Genomic DNA, 18,128 nt, shown 5'->3' with positions numbered 1-18,128 from the left:
ACAAAATCTTGCCACATGGCCCTCGTCCTACAGATGTCCCAAACAAGCCAGGAAAACGAGGAACATCGCGGACATTTGGACAGATGCCTGAAACTGAGGAGGCATTTTCAGCAAATCACCAGGGGAATATCAACATTATGGCAGCGTGAAAGCGCTCCGTTATACCCAGCTGTAAGTTTGATGGCGGTGGGACGGTGGCAGAGTGACCACTCGTACACATCACCTCCTGTGATTGATGGCTAGCGGTGAGCAGAGTCAGTTATAAAGATTCCCATTTCTTTCTTTTTCGAAGTGTTATTCTCTGGTGTTCTCTGTTTGCTCTCACTGATTTACCACCGCTGCTTCTTGCTCCTCGTTCATATCCAGCCGGCTCCAGCACAAACACTTATGATCCTGTCGAAATTACCCCGCGGTCGCCGTACAAATAGTGCCACCTGTTACATCTTTGTCAAACGTCATTCTTTTCCCCCGAAACCGAGCTGTAATTTGCTTTCTCTGTGCTAGATTTCTCCCAACTTGTGTTTAAATGCCATAATTTCACTTTTTCTTTTTACAAGTTTCAATTATTCACTCGTTCTCTCCAGGCATGAGAGTCAGAAGACACTTTCAAAGAAAAGTTTCTCTCACAGATGTAGATGAGAGCAAAGAGAGCGAGATGGATCAAAAGCACTGGATGTACAAATGTATTCATTAGGATGTTTAAAAGGAGAAAAAAGCATTCGATAAAGAGAGCAACTCTGGAATTAAGTTCCTCTTGATTTTAAGCTAGGGAGAAATAAATGCAAAAACCTGATCTAAAACCTGAAATAAAACCAAGAGCGTGTCAGCTTAGAGACGTTTTGTGGACATTGGTATAGAGCCTCAAGGCTGCAGCTCAGCACTCATTGAGCTTAAAATCCACAGCGGCCGACTCAAACGCCACTTGGGAACATGGAATAGTGTTTCAAAGATTGTAGGTTTTTGTACCGGTAGTCAAGGATGCGTGTTTATTCTGGTGACCAGAGACATGAAATCAGTGTGAAGAAATTTTCCATTTTGCTGCATTCAATAGTTCCAAGTAAAGTGAACTTGTATTACATGAAGAATTACCTTTCAATAAAAAAACAAGATGGAGGGTGTAAAGGTTTATACCACACAGCTTTTCAGATCTATCAAGACGTTAGATGGTTAAATGTCTAAAACTGAGCAAGCAAACTGCGAAAATTGCAATCATTAAGTTAGCTTACTAAATTGTTGATGAAATAAATAAAAAAATTCAAAACCGTGGAGCATGATGTCAAATCCAGTTGCTTTCCATATTCTTAGCATTCTCTGAAGAAATTTCGCTTGCTGAAAGTTTAGCATGACTGTGCCTTAGAATGACGTAGATGTAACATGCCTTTAGTCTCCATAGATCTCAGCTGTTGTATGATATACATAATATCAGTAGGATGGTTGGTGGGAATTGACCAAACTGTGGAAAAATAAAGTTGCACCATATGACCTCTGAAGTGCGATGATTCAGCAGAATGAAGCAAGGAGAATCCATGTACTGTAAGAAGACTGAGTGAAATTTAAACTATAGCGTTCTAAAATAAATGTTCAGTATCTTGTACTAAGATTAAACTCTTGATCACTGTGAATTAGATGAGTGAGTCATGACTGAATGTCAAAAACATTTTTCAATATGAAACTTTTTCAATACCCGTTTCCCCCCCATGAGAAATAGTACCAGAAAAACTCCAACAATGACTAATTATTTATTATATCATCATTGGTTTCTTTTAGCGTCAGGAGGACACACTGAGCTCTTGGCACATTGTTATTATTAAAGTTTCATAGCACGTAGTAGATATTATCATTGTATTGGACGGTTGAGATACAGTAGTACCGATGTGCTAAAAGGTAGACGAGTCATGCTCACACATCTGTTAGAAAAATGGAAGAATTTAATAAAGATACAGATTGTCCCAACAAAATCAGTCAAAGAATTGCAATCTCTGAAGTGGATATGAAGCCAAAAAATAATAAAAATCTGAGAATTTCAAATTGATTGCACTTTGCTGTTAAAACGCATGTCGCTTGTGGCCCTCACGGAAAGTATTAACCTATTAACCATGAAACACTGTGAGGGTGCCTATACGTTTCACAAAAATATGGAGAGGTTTCACTGCACGGTTTAAGTTTGAAATAAACCCCTAAATAACTGGTCTGGTGTTCTATTGTTCATTTATACCCCTTTTCCACCAAGGCAGTTTGAGTGCTGCTTCAGAGCCAGAGCCTAATTTGAAATCAGTTCTTTCTTTTTTCGACACCCAAACCACCTGTTCTGAACTAGGTTCTCAAAGCCATGAGTATTAACAGTAAAGCAACATCTGCCATTGTTGATGTTCTGTTTGTGTTTGCTGCTGCTGCGCTACCGTTGCTGTATAACGTTGTATACAGTAACGTAAGACTTGTAAGACTCTGTGATGGCTCTCTAGCCCATGGAAAGGCAAGCTGGTTCTTAGAAGGCTCACCAGTGTAACCAACTTCGAACCAGCACCAGCACTAGCTCTGAACCAGCACCCAGTTCTTTCTGGTGGAAGTGGGGCAGTAGTCCACTAGGGCAGGGTTCCACCCCATGTAGTGCACAAATACAGTGAAGCGGCAGCCATCATGGATTTGACCCTAAGTTCAAGATGGCAGATTTTACATGAAGCATAGGATGAAATTGTGCTAAATAGCAGTGACAAGAAAACATTACTGCAGCTAAGTAAATAAATAATAAAACACTTTAGATTTTATAAAAACTGAATAAATATAAATGTAAAAAAGTAAAAAAAAAAGTTGTTCTAGATATTTTATTCATTCATTCATTTTCTACCGCTTATCTGAACTACCTCGGGTCACGGGGAGCCTGTACCTATCTCAGGCGTCACCGGGCATCAAGGCAGGATACACCCTGGACGGAGTGCCAAACCATCGCAGGACACACACACACTCTCATTCACTCACGCACTCACACACTACGGACAATATTCCAGAGATGCCAATCAACCTACCATGTCTTTGGACCGGGGGATTAAACCGGAGTACCCGGAGGAAACCCCCGAGGCACGGGGAGAACATGCAAACTCCACACACACAAGGTGGAGGCGGGAATCGAACCCCCAAACCTGGAGGTTTTAGGCGGGCGTGCTAACCATTAAGCCACCATGACCCCCTGATATTTCATTTATTTTCATAAATCATGAAATAGTAAAGGGGGCACGGTGGCTTAGTGGTTAGCACGTTCGCCTCACACCTCCAGGGTCGGGGTTCGATTCCCGCCTCCACCTTGTGTGTGTGAAGTTTGCATGTTCTCCCCGTGCCTCGGGGGTTTCCTCCGGGTACTCCGGTTTCCTCCCCTGGTCCAAAGACATGCATGGTAGGTTGATTGGCATTTCTGGAAAATTGTCCCTAGTGTGTGATTGCGTGAGTGAATGAGTGTGTGTGTGTGCCCTGCGATGGGTTGGCACTCCGTCCAGGGTGTATCCTGCCTTGATGCCCGATGACGCCTGAGATAGGCACAGGCTCCCCGTGACCCGAGGTAGTTCGGATAAGCGGTAGAAGATGAATGAATGATGAATGAATGAAATAGTAAAAATGTACATATATCTGTAAGGTTTGACCAAACAATGATCTTTAATATTTCTAACTCCACCCACCAGGTTCCTTTTGGTACAGTTAAAAAAAGGTTAAGGTCTTTTGGAAGTGTTAAAATTTAACATTATGCTACCTTCCTGGCTAGCAGACACTCGTTATTGACGTATCCTCTTGACACCTGCATGAAGCCTCTCCGAGGTCGATAGTGTCCGTGACAGGGGTCTTACTTGCTCCTTGTTTCTCTGTCGGCATTTCTGAGAGCCCTTTAAGAAAAAAGAAGAGGCTTCTCTAGGAGCAGGTAATCGTTACTAGATTGCAGAAGCGTGGTGCAAGTCTCAAGGGTCATGCCACTGCTATGGAGAGGGTGAAGGGAGGAAACCTTTGTCTGCTAGTTGATAGAAGCTCTGAAATGAGGTGAGGGATGAAGGGACCCTGATGAAAAATTAAAGAACAGCGAGCAGGCAGAGGAAACTGGAGATCATTTAAAGGTGTGATCGTCGTCTTAATTACAGCGCACTGCGGTTTTGCCTGCTTTGTTTGGGGATAATTCTAGCATGAGGTTGCATTCAATTTGTCTTTGCTGTACTTGTAGAGTGGACTACAGCACCCCAGAGACAATGCTCGGGGCATAATTAATGCTCAGGAGCACAACAACAATCATGCAAAACTGTAGCAAATATGTAATTTGTCATGTGCACTTCAAGTTTTAAGCTAACTAGCAAAGTTTTTTTTTTTTTTCCTGCTATGCTAAGCTCAAACGTCAGTACAGTAAAAGCTCCAGTAGTTTTTATTTTACTTTGCTGAGAATTGATCTTACAGAATGAAGTATGAATCCCCGTTTATCCACGAGCTCACACAGCTTCTCATCAGCCTTTAGCGATATGATACACACACTGAATTGTCCCTCTAGGCTCCTATTATGCTTTAATAATTAATATTTACAGGAGTGTTAATAATTAACAAGACCACACTTTTTAGCCCTCGAATTGAAAACATGTAGTGTTTATTCTTGCATTCTGATTCAGTTCACACTAAAAACCTCACAGATTACAGAAACAATGGCTATTAGGAATAAAAACAACCCACTGTCTAGGGTCTGGTCATTCTCCCTGGTGAAACACTAGCTTTAAAGTTAATTTTAATTAAAAGATCAATTGATTTTGAGTCAAGCTACATGTATAATATTAAGCTGGAATGTACAACCAGCTCATGAGCAAGCTAGCAGAATAATTATACTAATTCCAGTCATGAAATCAAAATAGGTATTTAAGAGATTTTTGGACTTTATAGACAACAAATACACTGGCAATCTTGAGAGAAATAATTTATATTTCAAGAAAAACTGTCCAAAAATCCAAAAATCAAATGCTTTCTAGAAATATGTGTCCTGGTCTTGCTCTGCAGTAGGAGCTTACAGGCAGCAGCAAACGCTGTGGTGTAATTTTGTGCACATTATTCCATTTTCCTCTGCTTGTTTGGGGAATAAAATGGTTTGTGTTTTGATTACAAAACAAGTTGTACAAATTGTGCTTTATTTCTGAGGTAAATTTACTCATTTCAGTACTAGAATACATAATTTCGCCAGGCAGATCAGGATTAAAAATCTGTCTTTATTGTTCCTTATTAATCTCATCAAAGTTGTTGAAATTTAACTAGCTGGCTAAGCTACTGACTTCTTTGTTTAGATTTTGGCGTGGCTTATCTGAAGCTATATATACATCTGGAGGTAATTCAGTTGATCACAGTTTCACGATTTCCTTTTTCAATGTACAGATTTTTACAGCTATTGTGGTAATATTAAACAAAAAACAATTTAATTCTTACACAATGTGCTCCAGTGAGAATTCAGAGATTTTATCTGCACAACCTGAACAAAAAACTTCCATCTCTTGGTACTCAGTCCTTCAGATCCATGACTAAAAAAACTCCACCATCATTAAACATCATTAAAACTTCATCATCTATCAATATATCTATTTATTACGTATTAAAATGATGTCATTAAAACTTCATCATCATCTCTGGCCATCAAAGTTCCATCAAGGTTTTTGAGAAGGTCTTCAGCGTTGACCTTCCACTGATGAAGACACTGAGAGTATCCTGTTCCATGAAAGTTTCAGATCTTTCTGTCTGTCAAACAGAAAAACAAGAAGAATTAGATGTATTTTAATGTACATTCGTACGTCCCTCCTCCTACAAACCAGATCAGACCTGCTCAGAGGAAAGCGCTGTCTGTCCTCTTCCACATACATGAGTTCACAGAGACCCATGATCTGCTAGTGCTGTGATTGACAGGCAGAGAGAGAGTGTGGTTTCTCCTCCTAACTAGACAGCACATCTGATTGTGCACCCTTGGCTCCCGTCTACATCTACTGTGACATCGTTGGGACATGCTCTGGTGGAAAATGACTGCTTCAGCTCTAACACTGTGACACTGGAGACTTCTTTCAAAGACGCAAAATCTAAAATCTATGTCGAAATGTTGGGTGACCGCCAAAAAATAAACGTAATGTAAATGGAGTTTGTTGCTATAGAAACACTAACCAGTAAGAACAAATATAAGACAAGAGCTGCTGTTCTAGAAACACCTTCTGACAAATCAGAATTGAGATTGTGAGCTTTTAAGTTTGCCAAGCAGAGTTCTAAGCGGTGCCAAATGAAGAGTAATTCTGAGTTATGGATGCTCTAGCACTTTGTTTTGTGTAAGCTGTAGAACTGAGAGTAACTGCTTTAGACAAAGTGGGACTGTTTTTTTTGTTTTGTTTTGTTTTGTTTTCCCGACTCTGCCAGCCCATCAAGCCATAATCTAATAAGCAGCGGTTAGGCTAGATTTGTATGAGACCAACTAAATGTCAGCCTGCTAACAAAACCCGTCGTCTTCTTCGTCCCTGTGGGTCGGTACCAAGGAAGGGGTGGAGGGATGGATGGAGGGCGGTACAGAATCCGGCTTCGCTAAAGCAGCCTCTTCGCTGGAATTGATTAGCATTTAGATTGTATCGTCTCTGATTCGCAAGAGAGGAAGAGAGCTAAAATGGCTCAAAAGAAAGCCGCTTTTAGTAGCAAGTGGTGGAAAATTGTATCTAAATGGATCCAATTGCCTGAAACCACCTCTTGTTTTTCATCACATGAATTGTCCTTCGACTATCGGTGAAGCATCTGACGCCATTGTGAGTGGACTGATGAAAGATGAAAGGTCTTGCCACCTCATTATGAGCTCCTTGATAAGACGTTTACATGCCCAGTCAGAGCACCTTGGATCTTTAATTCTGTTGCTAATTGTTATTAATTTCTCCGTCCTATTACAGTGATAAAACGGGGTCAGGCACAGATGCTAATTAGGATTAACCGGGGAATTTTCATTTTAAAAAAACAAAAGCACTGGCATATTTTTTGACTTTTAGGAGTCAGACATTTAAATAACTTTGAATATTAATGCCAGGTTGTGTTAGAGTGTGTGCTCGGGAGTGCAGTCTGCACAAAAGTGGAAAAAAAAATCCTCCCCGAGGTATTTGATTCGACATAACAGAGAATCTTTATACACAGAGAGGAGAGAAGAAGAGATAAAAGTGGCACATGTTGGTGCTTGTGCAAAGTTTTGTGCTTTACTTTTGCTTATAAAGCTGTAGCAAAGCCCTCTCGCATGCTTCCTGCTCCATCCTGAGCAGACTCGTCCATCATTTTTCCCGCCTGGAGCTCTAAGGTTCAGATGTTTTCTGTCCTTGTTTGTTGTCTTTGTTTATTTTTTTATCCTGACTGCTGGAATTTACTGGAACTTAACTCTTATTAAAATACTACTGAAAGGTACATATTATTTACTTTACACAAACACAACAGCATTATTTGATTAACTTCTTGAATCCTTGATTCTAATTAGTCAGAGGTTTTTGTTATTTTTCTAGAATGTTCCATCAGGTTTCAACTTGCACCGGGGCACAAAGTGTCGAATTTAAACCTTTTTTATATCTTCGTAATTGTTAAAGTTATTATTCTGTTGATATAAATAAGATGTTTATTTAACTTCATGGTAAATAAAATACATTTACAGAAGGAGTCTCCAGTGTTGGTGCTTTTCATTAAAGGGAAAGTCTTCAGGACTGAGGGCAACAAGCATAATAACAATGTAACAATAAATAAATAAATAAATTCTGACCTAATTGGTAAATAAGCATTTAAGAAAAAGTTTTCTATAAGTTGATGTTTATTTATCATTTGCTGAAGGAGTCTCCAGTGTCACTTCTTGGTCCAAGGTAAAACTGGAACTTTGAGGTCACTCAGCACTTTTACTGGAAAGTTTTTCTCGGCTGATAAAAGTGACCAAAAGTGAAAGTCGTTTTAATCATCCTGCAGTTTGAAGTCTTATATCCGTGTTTTTCCAAAATAATGCTCTTTCTGATTGAATGTTTTTAAAGCCTAAATGCATTAAACTTCACCCGTTCCCTGCTTCAGAAGACCATATCCCTGCTTCCGAACACCACATCCCTCCCTCCTCCATCAGACCTCTGTGGACTCCTTACTGTATTAAGCACAGCTCTCTCACGGTTCTATCAGCGTGCACTTTCCGAGAGCTTGACATTAAGAAGAATAAATGGCACCGGTCTCACGACGCAACATAATTCATCAAAGTCTCCGCTACAAGTAAACTAATCACGCTGCCGACGTTTTGCACTCGGGGTGAATGTTCAAACACGAGCCTGGTTCCTCGCCTGAATTACAGGAACCTCCCGGGATGCAGGAGGTCTGGAACCAAACCAGGTTTAGATTCCCATCTGGACTGTCAGGATTAGAAAGAATTGGCGTAATATAATTCAGAATGACTCATGCATATACAGAGCACAATTTACACACTTGCAGGACTTGCACTTTTTATTTATTTATTTATTTTTAAGAACGTTTTAAAAGAAATCTCCATCCTGAGCCACACAAAATATGTTTAGATTGAAATATCTGGGATGTGTTTTGGTATTTGGTACTAATTGAATGATTGGTACTGTATTTTTGTTGTTCATGTTGTGTGACCTCGTCTAGCTTTTTTTTTCCTACACATGTTTCTTTTTAAAAACTAAATCTGATCTATTTGAGCAACGCGTACAGTTGAACGGACTAAAGCGCTGCTGCATCGCTCTCTTTAGTTAGAGATGAAGCAAAGGCTAAATCCCTCTGGACCTCTAGGAGCAAGGTGGATGGATTGTGGGTAACATAGAACGCTGTTAAACACAGTAATGGAGAAAAGGTTTAAACAACAACGAATGATGAAAGAAAACAAAATCAATCATGGACACCATTCGTGATTTTATATACATATCTTAAAACCAGCTTTCAGGAGACTTTATAATGATCTGGTGTTAACACCTGAGGTGTAAAGTGATGCGACTTCAGAGTCGCACCTACTGTGTACCAGAAGGTGTTAATGTGATACAGGCGAACTTGCTGTGAACATTTGCACCAAAGAGCTTGATGAAGACATTAAAGAGTGCAGAAAGACAAATTTGCCCAAAACATAGTGTCAGACATAAGGGACTGTATTTTCACCAAGAAAAGGTTACAAAATTATGATCTTATTTTATATATATGTATAATAAAGAAGTCTAACATTGACGTAATTATGAAAAACATGATACGAGAAAATGTCGAAAAGACATATTAAATTTATTATTATTATTATCATTATTATTTGAAAATTCATGACTTGATATCATCCTTAAGCATATATAAAAGATTTTTTATAGGATAAGCCATGCTTCCTGTAAAAGCTGAAAAAAGTCAATCGTGGTGTTAGAGCGCCCTCTGGTGGCCACGAGCCTGTTTTAGTGGAGACAGTTCAAAGTGAAGTAGTAAATAATAATAAGAAGAAGAATTTAAAAAAATAAGAATAATAAACAAAAAAGGAATCCTGGCAAAAAAGTAATGATAACAGAATATATTTGCTTAGACGGGAGACTTACTGGATTTTGTGTTGTGTGCGTGCATGAGTGTGTTTTCTCTATATTTAACCCTATTCTTCTTAATGCAGCTTTAAATGTGAATGTTTACTCTTTCAGTATTTTTTTTGTAAAAGTTATATTTATAATATAAACGAATCAAAACAAAATATCTTTGTAAACTGTTCATCCATTTACTGACATCTCTGCCGCCATTTTCTGTAGCACTTAGGCTAATTTTTTGCAGGTGCAGCTATAGCACATGAAAAATATATTCCAAAAAGCGTTGTTCTATCAACACACAAATTACTGCAGCGTGTCCAGAATAAACTCAAGCTGTATATAGAAATGCAAATCACATCCCACAGATGTACAGAACTTCACTCAGTTTGTTCGGTTTCCCTGAATGACAGCTAGAGATGATCAGATTTTTAAATAGATGTATAAATATATGTATTTGTGACCTTTCTGACTGTCAGAAAACAGGGATATAAATCACTACAGCATGGTTATTGATAAATATTTATTCTTTCTTACACCACAGCATTCTGTTTGACTTGTACAGTACACAATATTCATAAAAACATTTTTCTTTCCTTAAAGTGTTTTCGACTATGTTAAATACGGTGAAGTTTTCACCGTAAGGAGATGTTTTTATGTGGCGTTTATGGAAGGAGTCTCAACTTTTAGCACTTTGTATCCTATAGCTGTAACTTTTGGTTTTCTGACAGCTTCAGGACTTTTCTCAGTAAGAAGACAAGGCTGTGAAACTTGAAGACAGTTTTGTGAATGTTCTACATCATTGTATGCAACTATAACCAGATAAAAAGTGTCATTCTTTAACCAATTCGAATTTTCTTTGGTGTAAACAAATGAAACACTTGTTGTTTTTAACAGTACAGTAACTCAGCTTCATTGCATTGCTCCATCGTTTGATTGTCTTCCTGAGTTTTATTTGTTTTTGTATCACTGTTAATATTTCATTGTTACTTAAAAATGATTCAGATTTCAGATTTACTCAACGGTTACAAACTTTTCCTCAATTACCAAGTCACTGAAACTCAGGAAAAACAAATGTGTCAGAAAATACTTTTATTTCACGTTTACAGATAAAAATAAAGGCAGCTGAAACATTCAGTACAAAAATATATTTGTCATCTGTTGTGTATGTTTTTAGAACTTCTACTACTACTACTACTACTACTACTACTAATAATAATAATAATAATAATAATAATAATAATAATAATAATAATAATAAAGTGTGATGTGATTATACCCACAGGATTGTAAAAATAAATAATTATTTATTTAGTCCTAAATAAATTTTGTTATCTTTTTTATATAGTCATAATAGATCAATATAACGTCATATCACTGAGCTCTAACAGCTCATCATTGATTTTCTGCTTTAATATGAATCAAAAACAGCATCAATCAAAGCTTTTCCATTTTTTTTCTCCTTGGTACAGATCGATTTACTGAAGCTTGTGATTTCACTGTGTATAATATTTTGTCTGCTATTAGAACCATGAAGCTTTTTAATCATGTTTTTATTATTATTTTGTTCATTTCAGATTCAAGTAACCAGCCAAAGAGGCTAGTAACTAAATACTACTAAAACAAATATTAGTAATGACAGTTTTGATGAGGCTAGGTTGTGATTTCTATCACTGTAACAACGTTTTTGTTTTTATAAATAGTAAAATCTCAGGTCCATCTGTGAGAAGCAGTGGGCTAAGAAGAGGTAAAAGGTCATTGGAGAGAATGACGTGTGTTCAGTATGTGTGTGTGTGTGTGTGTGTGTGTAATGTTTATCCTGGCAGTGCTGCAGTAATCTCACAGCACGTTGAGATGCTCATCACAAGTGACACAGAGAATAGCAAAACATCTTTCTTCATGCTCGGTGACGATACATTCATCTTAAAAACCTACTTTTGTCCTTCTAGAGTACAATTTACTACTTTAATAATCGTCTCAAATTTTCTGCTGAGGAACGACAAACGTGGGTTGCTGGAGCACTTCCTGAAGTGGCCGAGCCGAATACGCTGCGACTCTGACGTCTCTGTGTGTTCCTCGATGAGTTGCTTTCTCCTGACAAATAATCCTCTTCTTCTAAAAATACATTACTTTCTATCAATCCAGTGCAGGAGTAATGGTTTCTCTACAGCTCAAAATGATACCCAGTAAAATTGCACTCTCAGTGACAAATCTACAGCATTGTCTTTTACAGACAAACACAAAAAAAGAGCCAGAGAGAAGAACTAGGCCGTATAGAGAAGTTGTTTTCAGCTTTCTGCGGATTTATCTAGGTTTTTATATGGTTTCATTCCAGACAGCTGTTCTGCTAAACACTCTGTGAAAGTAGACACTTGAAATTGCTACATCTTGTTAGAGCTGTTTGATTATAAAACTGCTCCAGAGAAATGTTTCTCACCACTTTTCTTTCCACAGAAACTTTCACGTGCCCTCACGTCAAGGCCGAGCCTCTTCACGTTCTGTTTTTTTTTCTCTCTGTCTCTCTCGGCTTGGCTCTGATACGCAACTATACGGCTGGACACATAGATGTATCTTTACTTTCAAGTTAAAGTGCAACGATTTATCAAAATAAATCCTTGTGACTTTTTGAGTAGAAGCGTATAAACAGTTGTGACACCCACAATGACTTTTTCTCAGATTAGCACTATTAATGTACTGGATCTATATAAAGGCATTGTTTCTTTAGTAACAGTCTCTTATGATTTATTTGCAGGGAATTGCTTCATGTTAACATAATTTGATAACATTTAATTGTTCATATGGTGAAGGTGGAATTTTTCTGTGGCGTTTTCCACCAGAGGAACATCTTCAGAATTTCGGTTTTCTCTGGAAGATCTTCAGTAAGATCGATATTTGCTTCTCTTGATTTTTGTTAACTTAACGAAAAGAAAAGGGTGAGGAAACTAATGTTTATAGCTTGTATAATGTAATCGTTCTTTAATGAATTATGACAGCAATCAATAAATGACTAGTTTAAAATGAATAAATCATTTCAGGATGTGCGGTAAGAAAAAATTAATCACCTTCTTGGAGTCAACTGTAGCCCAGCTTCAGCACAACACCACCACATAGATAATTACTGGCTTATGAAGTGTTTTAATAATTCATTTATAAAGATACTGATGATGCCGCTTTATTTAACAAGTGTTATTGCTAATCTCTGCTACGTCAACTAGCATGATAAGCCTGACACAAACCAGCTGATGCTAATAACTATCTGTCACTATATGACCTGTCATGATCGATACAAAGCATACACAGCAGCAGACAGATGTAATGACAGTGATGGGTGCAAAGCCTTGTTCTCTCCATCAGCAGGAATTTAAATCGAATCCTGGAGGCTGTCTGATACTGGAGTCATGTTACAGCTTATGTTAGAAATATACCGCTATAGAATAACGTAGAGAAGCAGCATGGTAAGAGATTGTTGTTAGAGAAGAAGTCTATAGCACTTGCGTCATCAGTGTCTGGATACGTCCTTAACTCAGCTTTTATCCTCTTAAGATCTCTCTAACATCCTAAAATATCCTTCTGCATTTTAAAACTTTGTCCTGAACAAGAAATCTAATCTTAAAACAATTGCGCATGAATTACTATCCTAAGGAAACTCAATAAGGGATTTCTCATAAACAGAGTAGTGCAGCAACCCTGCTTTTTTTTTTTTGGCTCTCATGTGCAGTATTTCCCAGTACAGAACTTTTGTCCTCACTTGACCTGTTAAAAAGTTTGTTCTTAATATCCAGTGGTTCCAAAAGATCCTATGGCTACAAGAAAAAACTGCCCAATCTTAGTTGTACAAAAATTCTAAAAAGAGTAAAAACTGTTTTTAAACATCCATTTTATAGAAACAATTCTGCACTTATACAAATAGCAATTCCATTTATTTCATACAAACACGTATCTGTTATACTCAAGAGTGTCCATGACAGTCCCACACACATGTTCTATAAGTCTAATCTGATCAGGAGCCATATTTTCTCTCCACAAATTAATTTTAGCAGGTGATATATCCCCTTCATAGACGAGATGATACAGATTTGTGGATGTAGCAAATGCGAGCTGGTTTATGGCTGCTGGAGCAACAGGCACGCCGATAAACCTGTGTATCTTTTCTGCAGTTTCCTCAGGAAAGTTTACAATGTCCTCAAACTTCACATGAAGGTAGGTTTGGGAGGGCAAACCCGCGCTCGCATGGAGGCTAGCGGAAGTGTGAGCGAGCCAGAGATGAGCTAGCAAGAGCACGGGGTTAGCATCTGGCTGAGCAAGGATCTCACGCAGAGGCTGAAATGCCGCATGGAACTGTGTGCAGGTCTGTCCTGCCCTGTCACTACCCTGGTTCAGAATGTTGAGCAAGTGTTTTCTGATGTTTTTGCTGGAGTAAAGGCTCGGTTTGCTGTTGTAGAGCATGAGATAGATCCATGCCCGGGGGTCACGCACTACTTGAACAGAACGTAAGGAGCGCCCGATGACCTCTTGTACAAATGAAAGTTTCAAGGACCAGCTCCCACTGCGAAGATTCAACACTGGGCAGGCATTCGGGAAGTTTGACAAGTGCTGTCTCAACTCCTTGATGTACTCCACTTCTCTCGAGGTAGACCGCCTGTCTCTGATCTCATTCATTTCCATCAGGAGCTTCCGCCTCTTCCTTGTTGCCTGAGCAATGCCCTTTTTTTCCACCTGAATACTGCTCTTGTAGATCTGAATATTTTGCAGGTGCAGTTTGATACTATGGACCATAGAATGGAACCATCCTTGAATGGCTCGAAACTTTCCATTCTGAGCATCTGCTCTGGACCACTCACAAGCGTCTATGAAAGAATCAGGAGAAAAGCTGGTCTCAGGAATGCGGAGGTATGTGGAGGGAATGCTGAGATACACAAAGTCAGAACTGTTGTCGAAAAGCGGTTGAAGGATTTCTGCTCCGGAGCCGGGAAGGGAGGTGATGATTATGAACGGAAGGGTGTCCGGGGTGCGATCAAGGGGGAACGCAGATCGAGTGACGGCTTCTTCAGAGACTCGAAGATCCCTCCACATTATGCCGCACAGCACCTCCTGACAGCGATGTGATGTCACTAAGAGTTCCAGAACCCAGAAAAGCAGCACTGAAATGACAGTGCAGCGAAAAAGTTTACGTGAGGAAATATTAAACTTTCTCTTTATGATCAAAACAGCGATGGCAAAACACAGAACCCACACTGCAATGACGTTGATCATGAAACCGAAGTTAAATGTAGAGTCTTTTTTCCCTCGGCTAGGTAAAACCTGAACTCCTTGACCAAAATGAATAATTCTATGTTCATTCTCTGCTTTGGCAAACCCTGGAAAGCCTAAGTAGCTGTGTCTGGCACCAATATCTTTATAGTTTGTTGCTATAGTCACTGTCGTCTCAGTGTCATTCAGGGTAACTAATAGTTTAACTCCGTTTTTGCTGTTGTCAACAAACCTGCAGTCAGATACTTTGACAAAAGGGCCATGCATCAGATAAGCCACCCTGCTGACTACGTCATCCATGGGAAAAGTAACGTTTACAAATTGAGTCCATCTCTTTTTGAACTCTGCAACCTGTTCTACTTCTTGTATCCTGCCAACAGGACTGACTCCCTGATTGTCAAACCAAAACATCTCGTAATGGGCGTCCCATACATCCATTAGAGCTCCACTGTACTTATTCAAAGACCTGTGGGGAACGTATCTCAGGTCGATGTCAAGATTGTGGAAAAAGGCACTAAATGATGTCAGAGAAGATTTTTCGTGCTTTTCAACATGATCTAACACTAACAAGGTTTGGGAGTTGAGCAGAACAAGGGCTCGATAGACACTCTTCAGCATCATAGCGGACGAATAAGCTGACACGGCTTCACCGCTGACAAACATAGTGTCCTGGTATGAGGACGCTGCAATGACCTCACCAGCGCTGTCACCTGCTTCCTTTTCTCCCCATTTTAGCCATTTGGAACATTCCCCTAGCTGCCCCTCCCATGGCGTGTTGCACTGGCTAGTCGGGGAAGGTGCAAATACCAAGACATTGTTAAGATAGCTGTATTTTGGTCCATACAAAGCTTCAGAGACAAACACTTGTCCATTTGGTGCAAAAGTAAATGAGTTCTGATCCGGATGCTCATGACCCGGGTTAAAGTTAGTCCAGCCATCAATCCAGGAATAAGGCTTAGCATGAACAATGTCGTACACTGCTCGACCACCCAACTTCCCAGATTTAAAAGACACAAAAGTATTGTCCTGCCCTGAAGGTAAGCCTGCGCCATAGGTCACCACACCCCAGTTTGAAAATACATGCATGTCTGGTTTCCCAAAATCAGGCGGTGGCTGAGGAGCGAGCTCTGCATCATACCAGATAAACTCTGTGTGTAAAGTAGCCCAGCGCTGTGCTACAGACGGCATCATGGGTCCGTCCTTGGGCCGGGACTTCCTGATCTGCTGCGCCAGCCAGTTTCCAGAGCCATTCCTGAGCACGAATGCATCGAGAAATACCAGCTGACTCTCTGGCCCATAAAACCAGTTGTAGTTGGAATCTGCGATTCCTACAGTTCTTTGAAACCCAGGGAGCACAGTGGCATAGTAGAACATGAAGTGGGCTCTCAGCCAGTTGTTATTCTTATTGTCGATTTCAAAATGACGTGACGCTAAGAAAACGTATTGAGTGATTGATTTGGCCGTGTAGCTCCCGTATGCCACACCTTCATCCAGGGAACCATCAACGATGTGGTTCAAGAGGAACATAGTCTTTTCCATGTAGTTCACTGCGACCTGCTTCCACATCATGGTCTCACGATCTTTGTGGACACCGGTTACAATAGCTCCCGTAAGGATAGCTAGTATGTTTGTAGTCTGGTGATTTTGTAGAAACTGACGACCCCAACCTCTATGTTTGGACAGTTCATAAAGTTCTGCCGTTACAGCACGAATCTTCTTAAGGTAGCGAACCTTTCTCTGGGTGTCCAGATAGGTATAAACGAAGTCATAAGCTGTAGCAAAGCCAGTGAGGGAATGGGATATTGGAACCTCATCATTTGGTGCACTAGTCACCATCCAGTTAGGATAATCAGCCATACGATCCATGTACTTAATTAAAAACTGGAATGCGGTGCTGTCTTCAGGTTGGAGTAGACAGTACAGAGCAAGCGGCGGAAGGTTATTACCGTAAATCTCATTCCATTTCTTTGCGAATTCCTCGTGGTTCATGGGTGGCAGATAGAGTGACGGGCTGTCGAGCATGATCGTCACGGCATTCCGTATGACTTTAAATACGTGTCCATGTGTACCGGCAGCTTTCTTTTTCAGTCGTCGCACTTCTGTCAGGTCAAAATAAAGGTTGGGGTGGATGTTTGATGGCATGAGAAATCCTCTCTCTGTGGTTGTGTTGGTGTTCGTATGGAAATCTGCCCGCACGTCGTGCTCACTGACTGTGCCATATTTGCCTGAAGGGTCAAATATCCCAGAGAAGGAAAATCCCAAATTCACAAGACATAGCAGAAGCGCAGAATTCACCATGCATAAAGCCATGATCTAAAAGACAGATGTGGGTTGTTGTTTTTTCTTTCTCCTCAAAAAACACTCCTCCTTAACAAAAAAAAAAAACTGCTTCTAATTTCTACTCACGTCTACAGCAATTTTAGGAGGTGAATCATGCTTTCAAGACAGAAGAATTTCACATGGAGTGTTTGGGTACTTGCCAAGTTCTTGATGAATTTCCGTTGCACTGAATTCGTATGGAGGAAAAAGTTTTTGTGGTCTAGGTAGACCACCACCAAACCACCAGGTTTATGAAGATTTCCTTCATTGTAGATCATGAAAACATAACACAGTCCTGAACATTGTTTGTGAGGAGAAAGCTTGTGTAATACATGCATCATCCATGACTAAACATCCCCATGTTCTTTTCCTATCTCTCTTGTTCAGTCCTTTTGGTTTGACACCATAAGTCCTTCACTTTCATCTGGCAATCTCTTCCACACGTGGTTTCCATGGAGTCAGTTCCAAATTGTGTTATTTTCCTGTACAAAAGATAAACGTGCGCATGTAAAGCGCCTTCTGAGAGAATTCACGTCGGTGTTTTGCGTCCACGGCTCCGTTGCCTAACACATCTGATGTCGATCTGCGCATGCGCGGCAACAAGTCCCTTTATTTCGACGCAAAAACAAGCCAATACCAATCTTTTTTACCTCAATTTACTGAGCCGAATATGCACTCGTGACGTGCCAGAACACGTTAGCAGCCTCAAGCGACGACAAAAACAAGCACAAACTTGCTAAATATAAGTCCTAACCGCAGAAAGAGGAATGATGGCGAGTGATGCCGAGACGTACCCGGAAGTTACGTACAGCGCAACTGTAGAAAAATGCATATATTATAAAACGCGAGATTCCGGAAAAAATAAACCAGCTTTTTATCAAAGAAAATCATTTGTTGTTTAGTTACTCGCCATTTTAATATCAATTCCGTCTCTCGATATGGATTCTTTCTCCAAACTGTGCAGCCTATTTCCTGTCAATAGGTGGCGCGTGGATACCGGAAATGCAAAACAAGTCATTAATTTCTGATCTGTTT

At 39.8% G+C, this 18,128-nt stretch overlaps 1 protein-coding gene across 1 annotated transcript; it reads right to left on the bottom strand.

Moving 5' to 3' along the window:
* Positions 1–13,384: 13,384 nt before the first annotated feature.
* Positions 13,385–17,920, bottom strand: dsela (dermatan sulfate epimerase like a). The gene has a single exon (XM_060873748.1). The coding sequence runs from the start codon at positions 17,082–17,084 to the stop codon at positions 13,449–13,451; it is 3,636 nt and encodes a 1,211-aa protein (XP_060729731.1). The 5' UTR covers positions 17,085–17,920; the 3' UTR covers positions 13,385–13,448.
* Between the last annotated feature and the right edge of the window lie 208 nt (positions 17,921–18,128).

This window comes from Tachysurus vachellii, chromosome 1, assembly GCF_030014155.1.
Source record: "Tachysurus vachellii isolate PV-2020 chromosome 1, HZAU_Pvac_v1, whole genome shotgun sequence".
Lineage (NCBI taxonomy): Eukaryota > Metazoa > Chordata > Actinopteri > Siluriformes > Bagridae > Tachysurus > Tachysurus vachellii.
The sequence above is the reverse complement of the archived record's forward strand: the minus strand, read 5'-3'. Positions and strand labels throughout refer to the sequence as shown.

Coding starts and splice junctions, on each gene's coding strand:
- dsela (XM_060873748.1), bottom strand. CDS start 17,084: ATGGCTTTATGCATGGTGAATTCTGCGCTTCTGCTATGTCTTGTGAAT.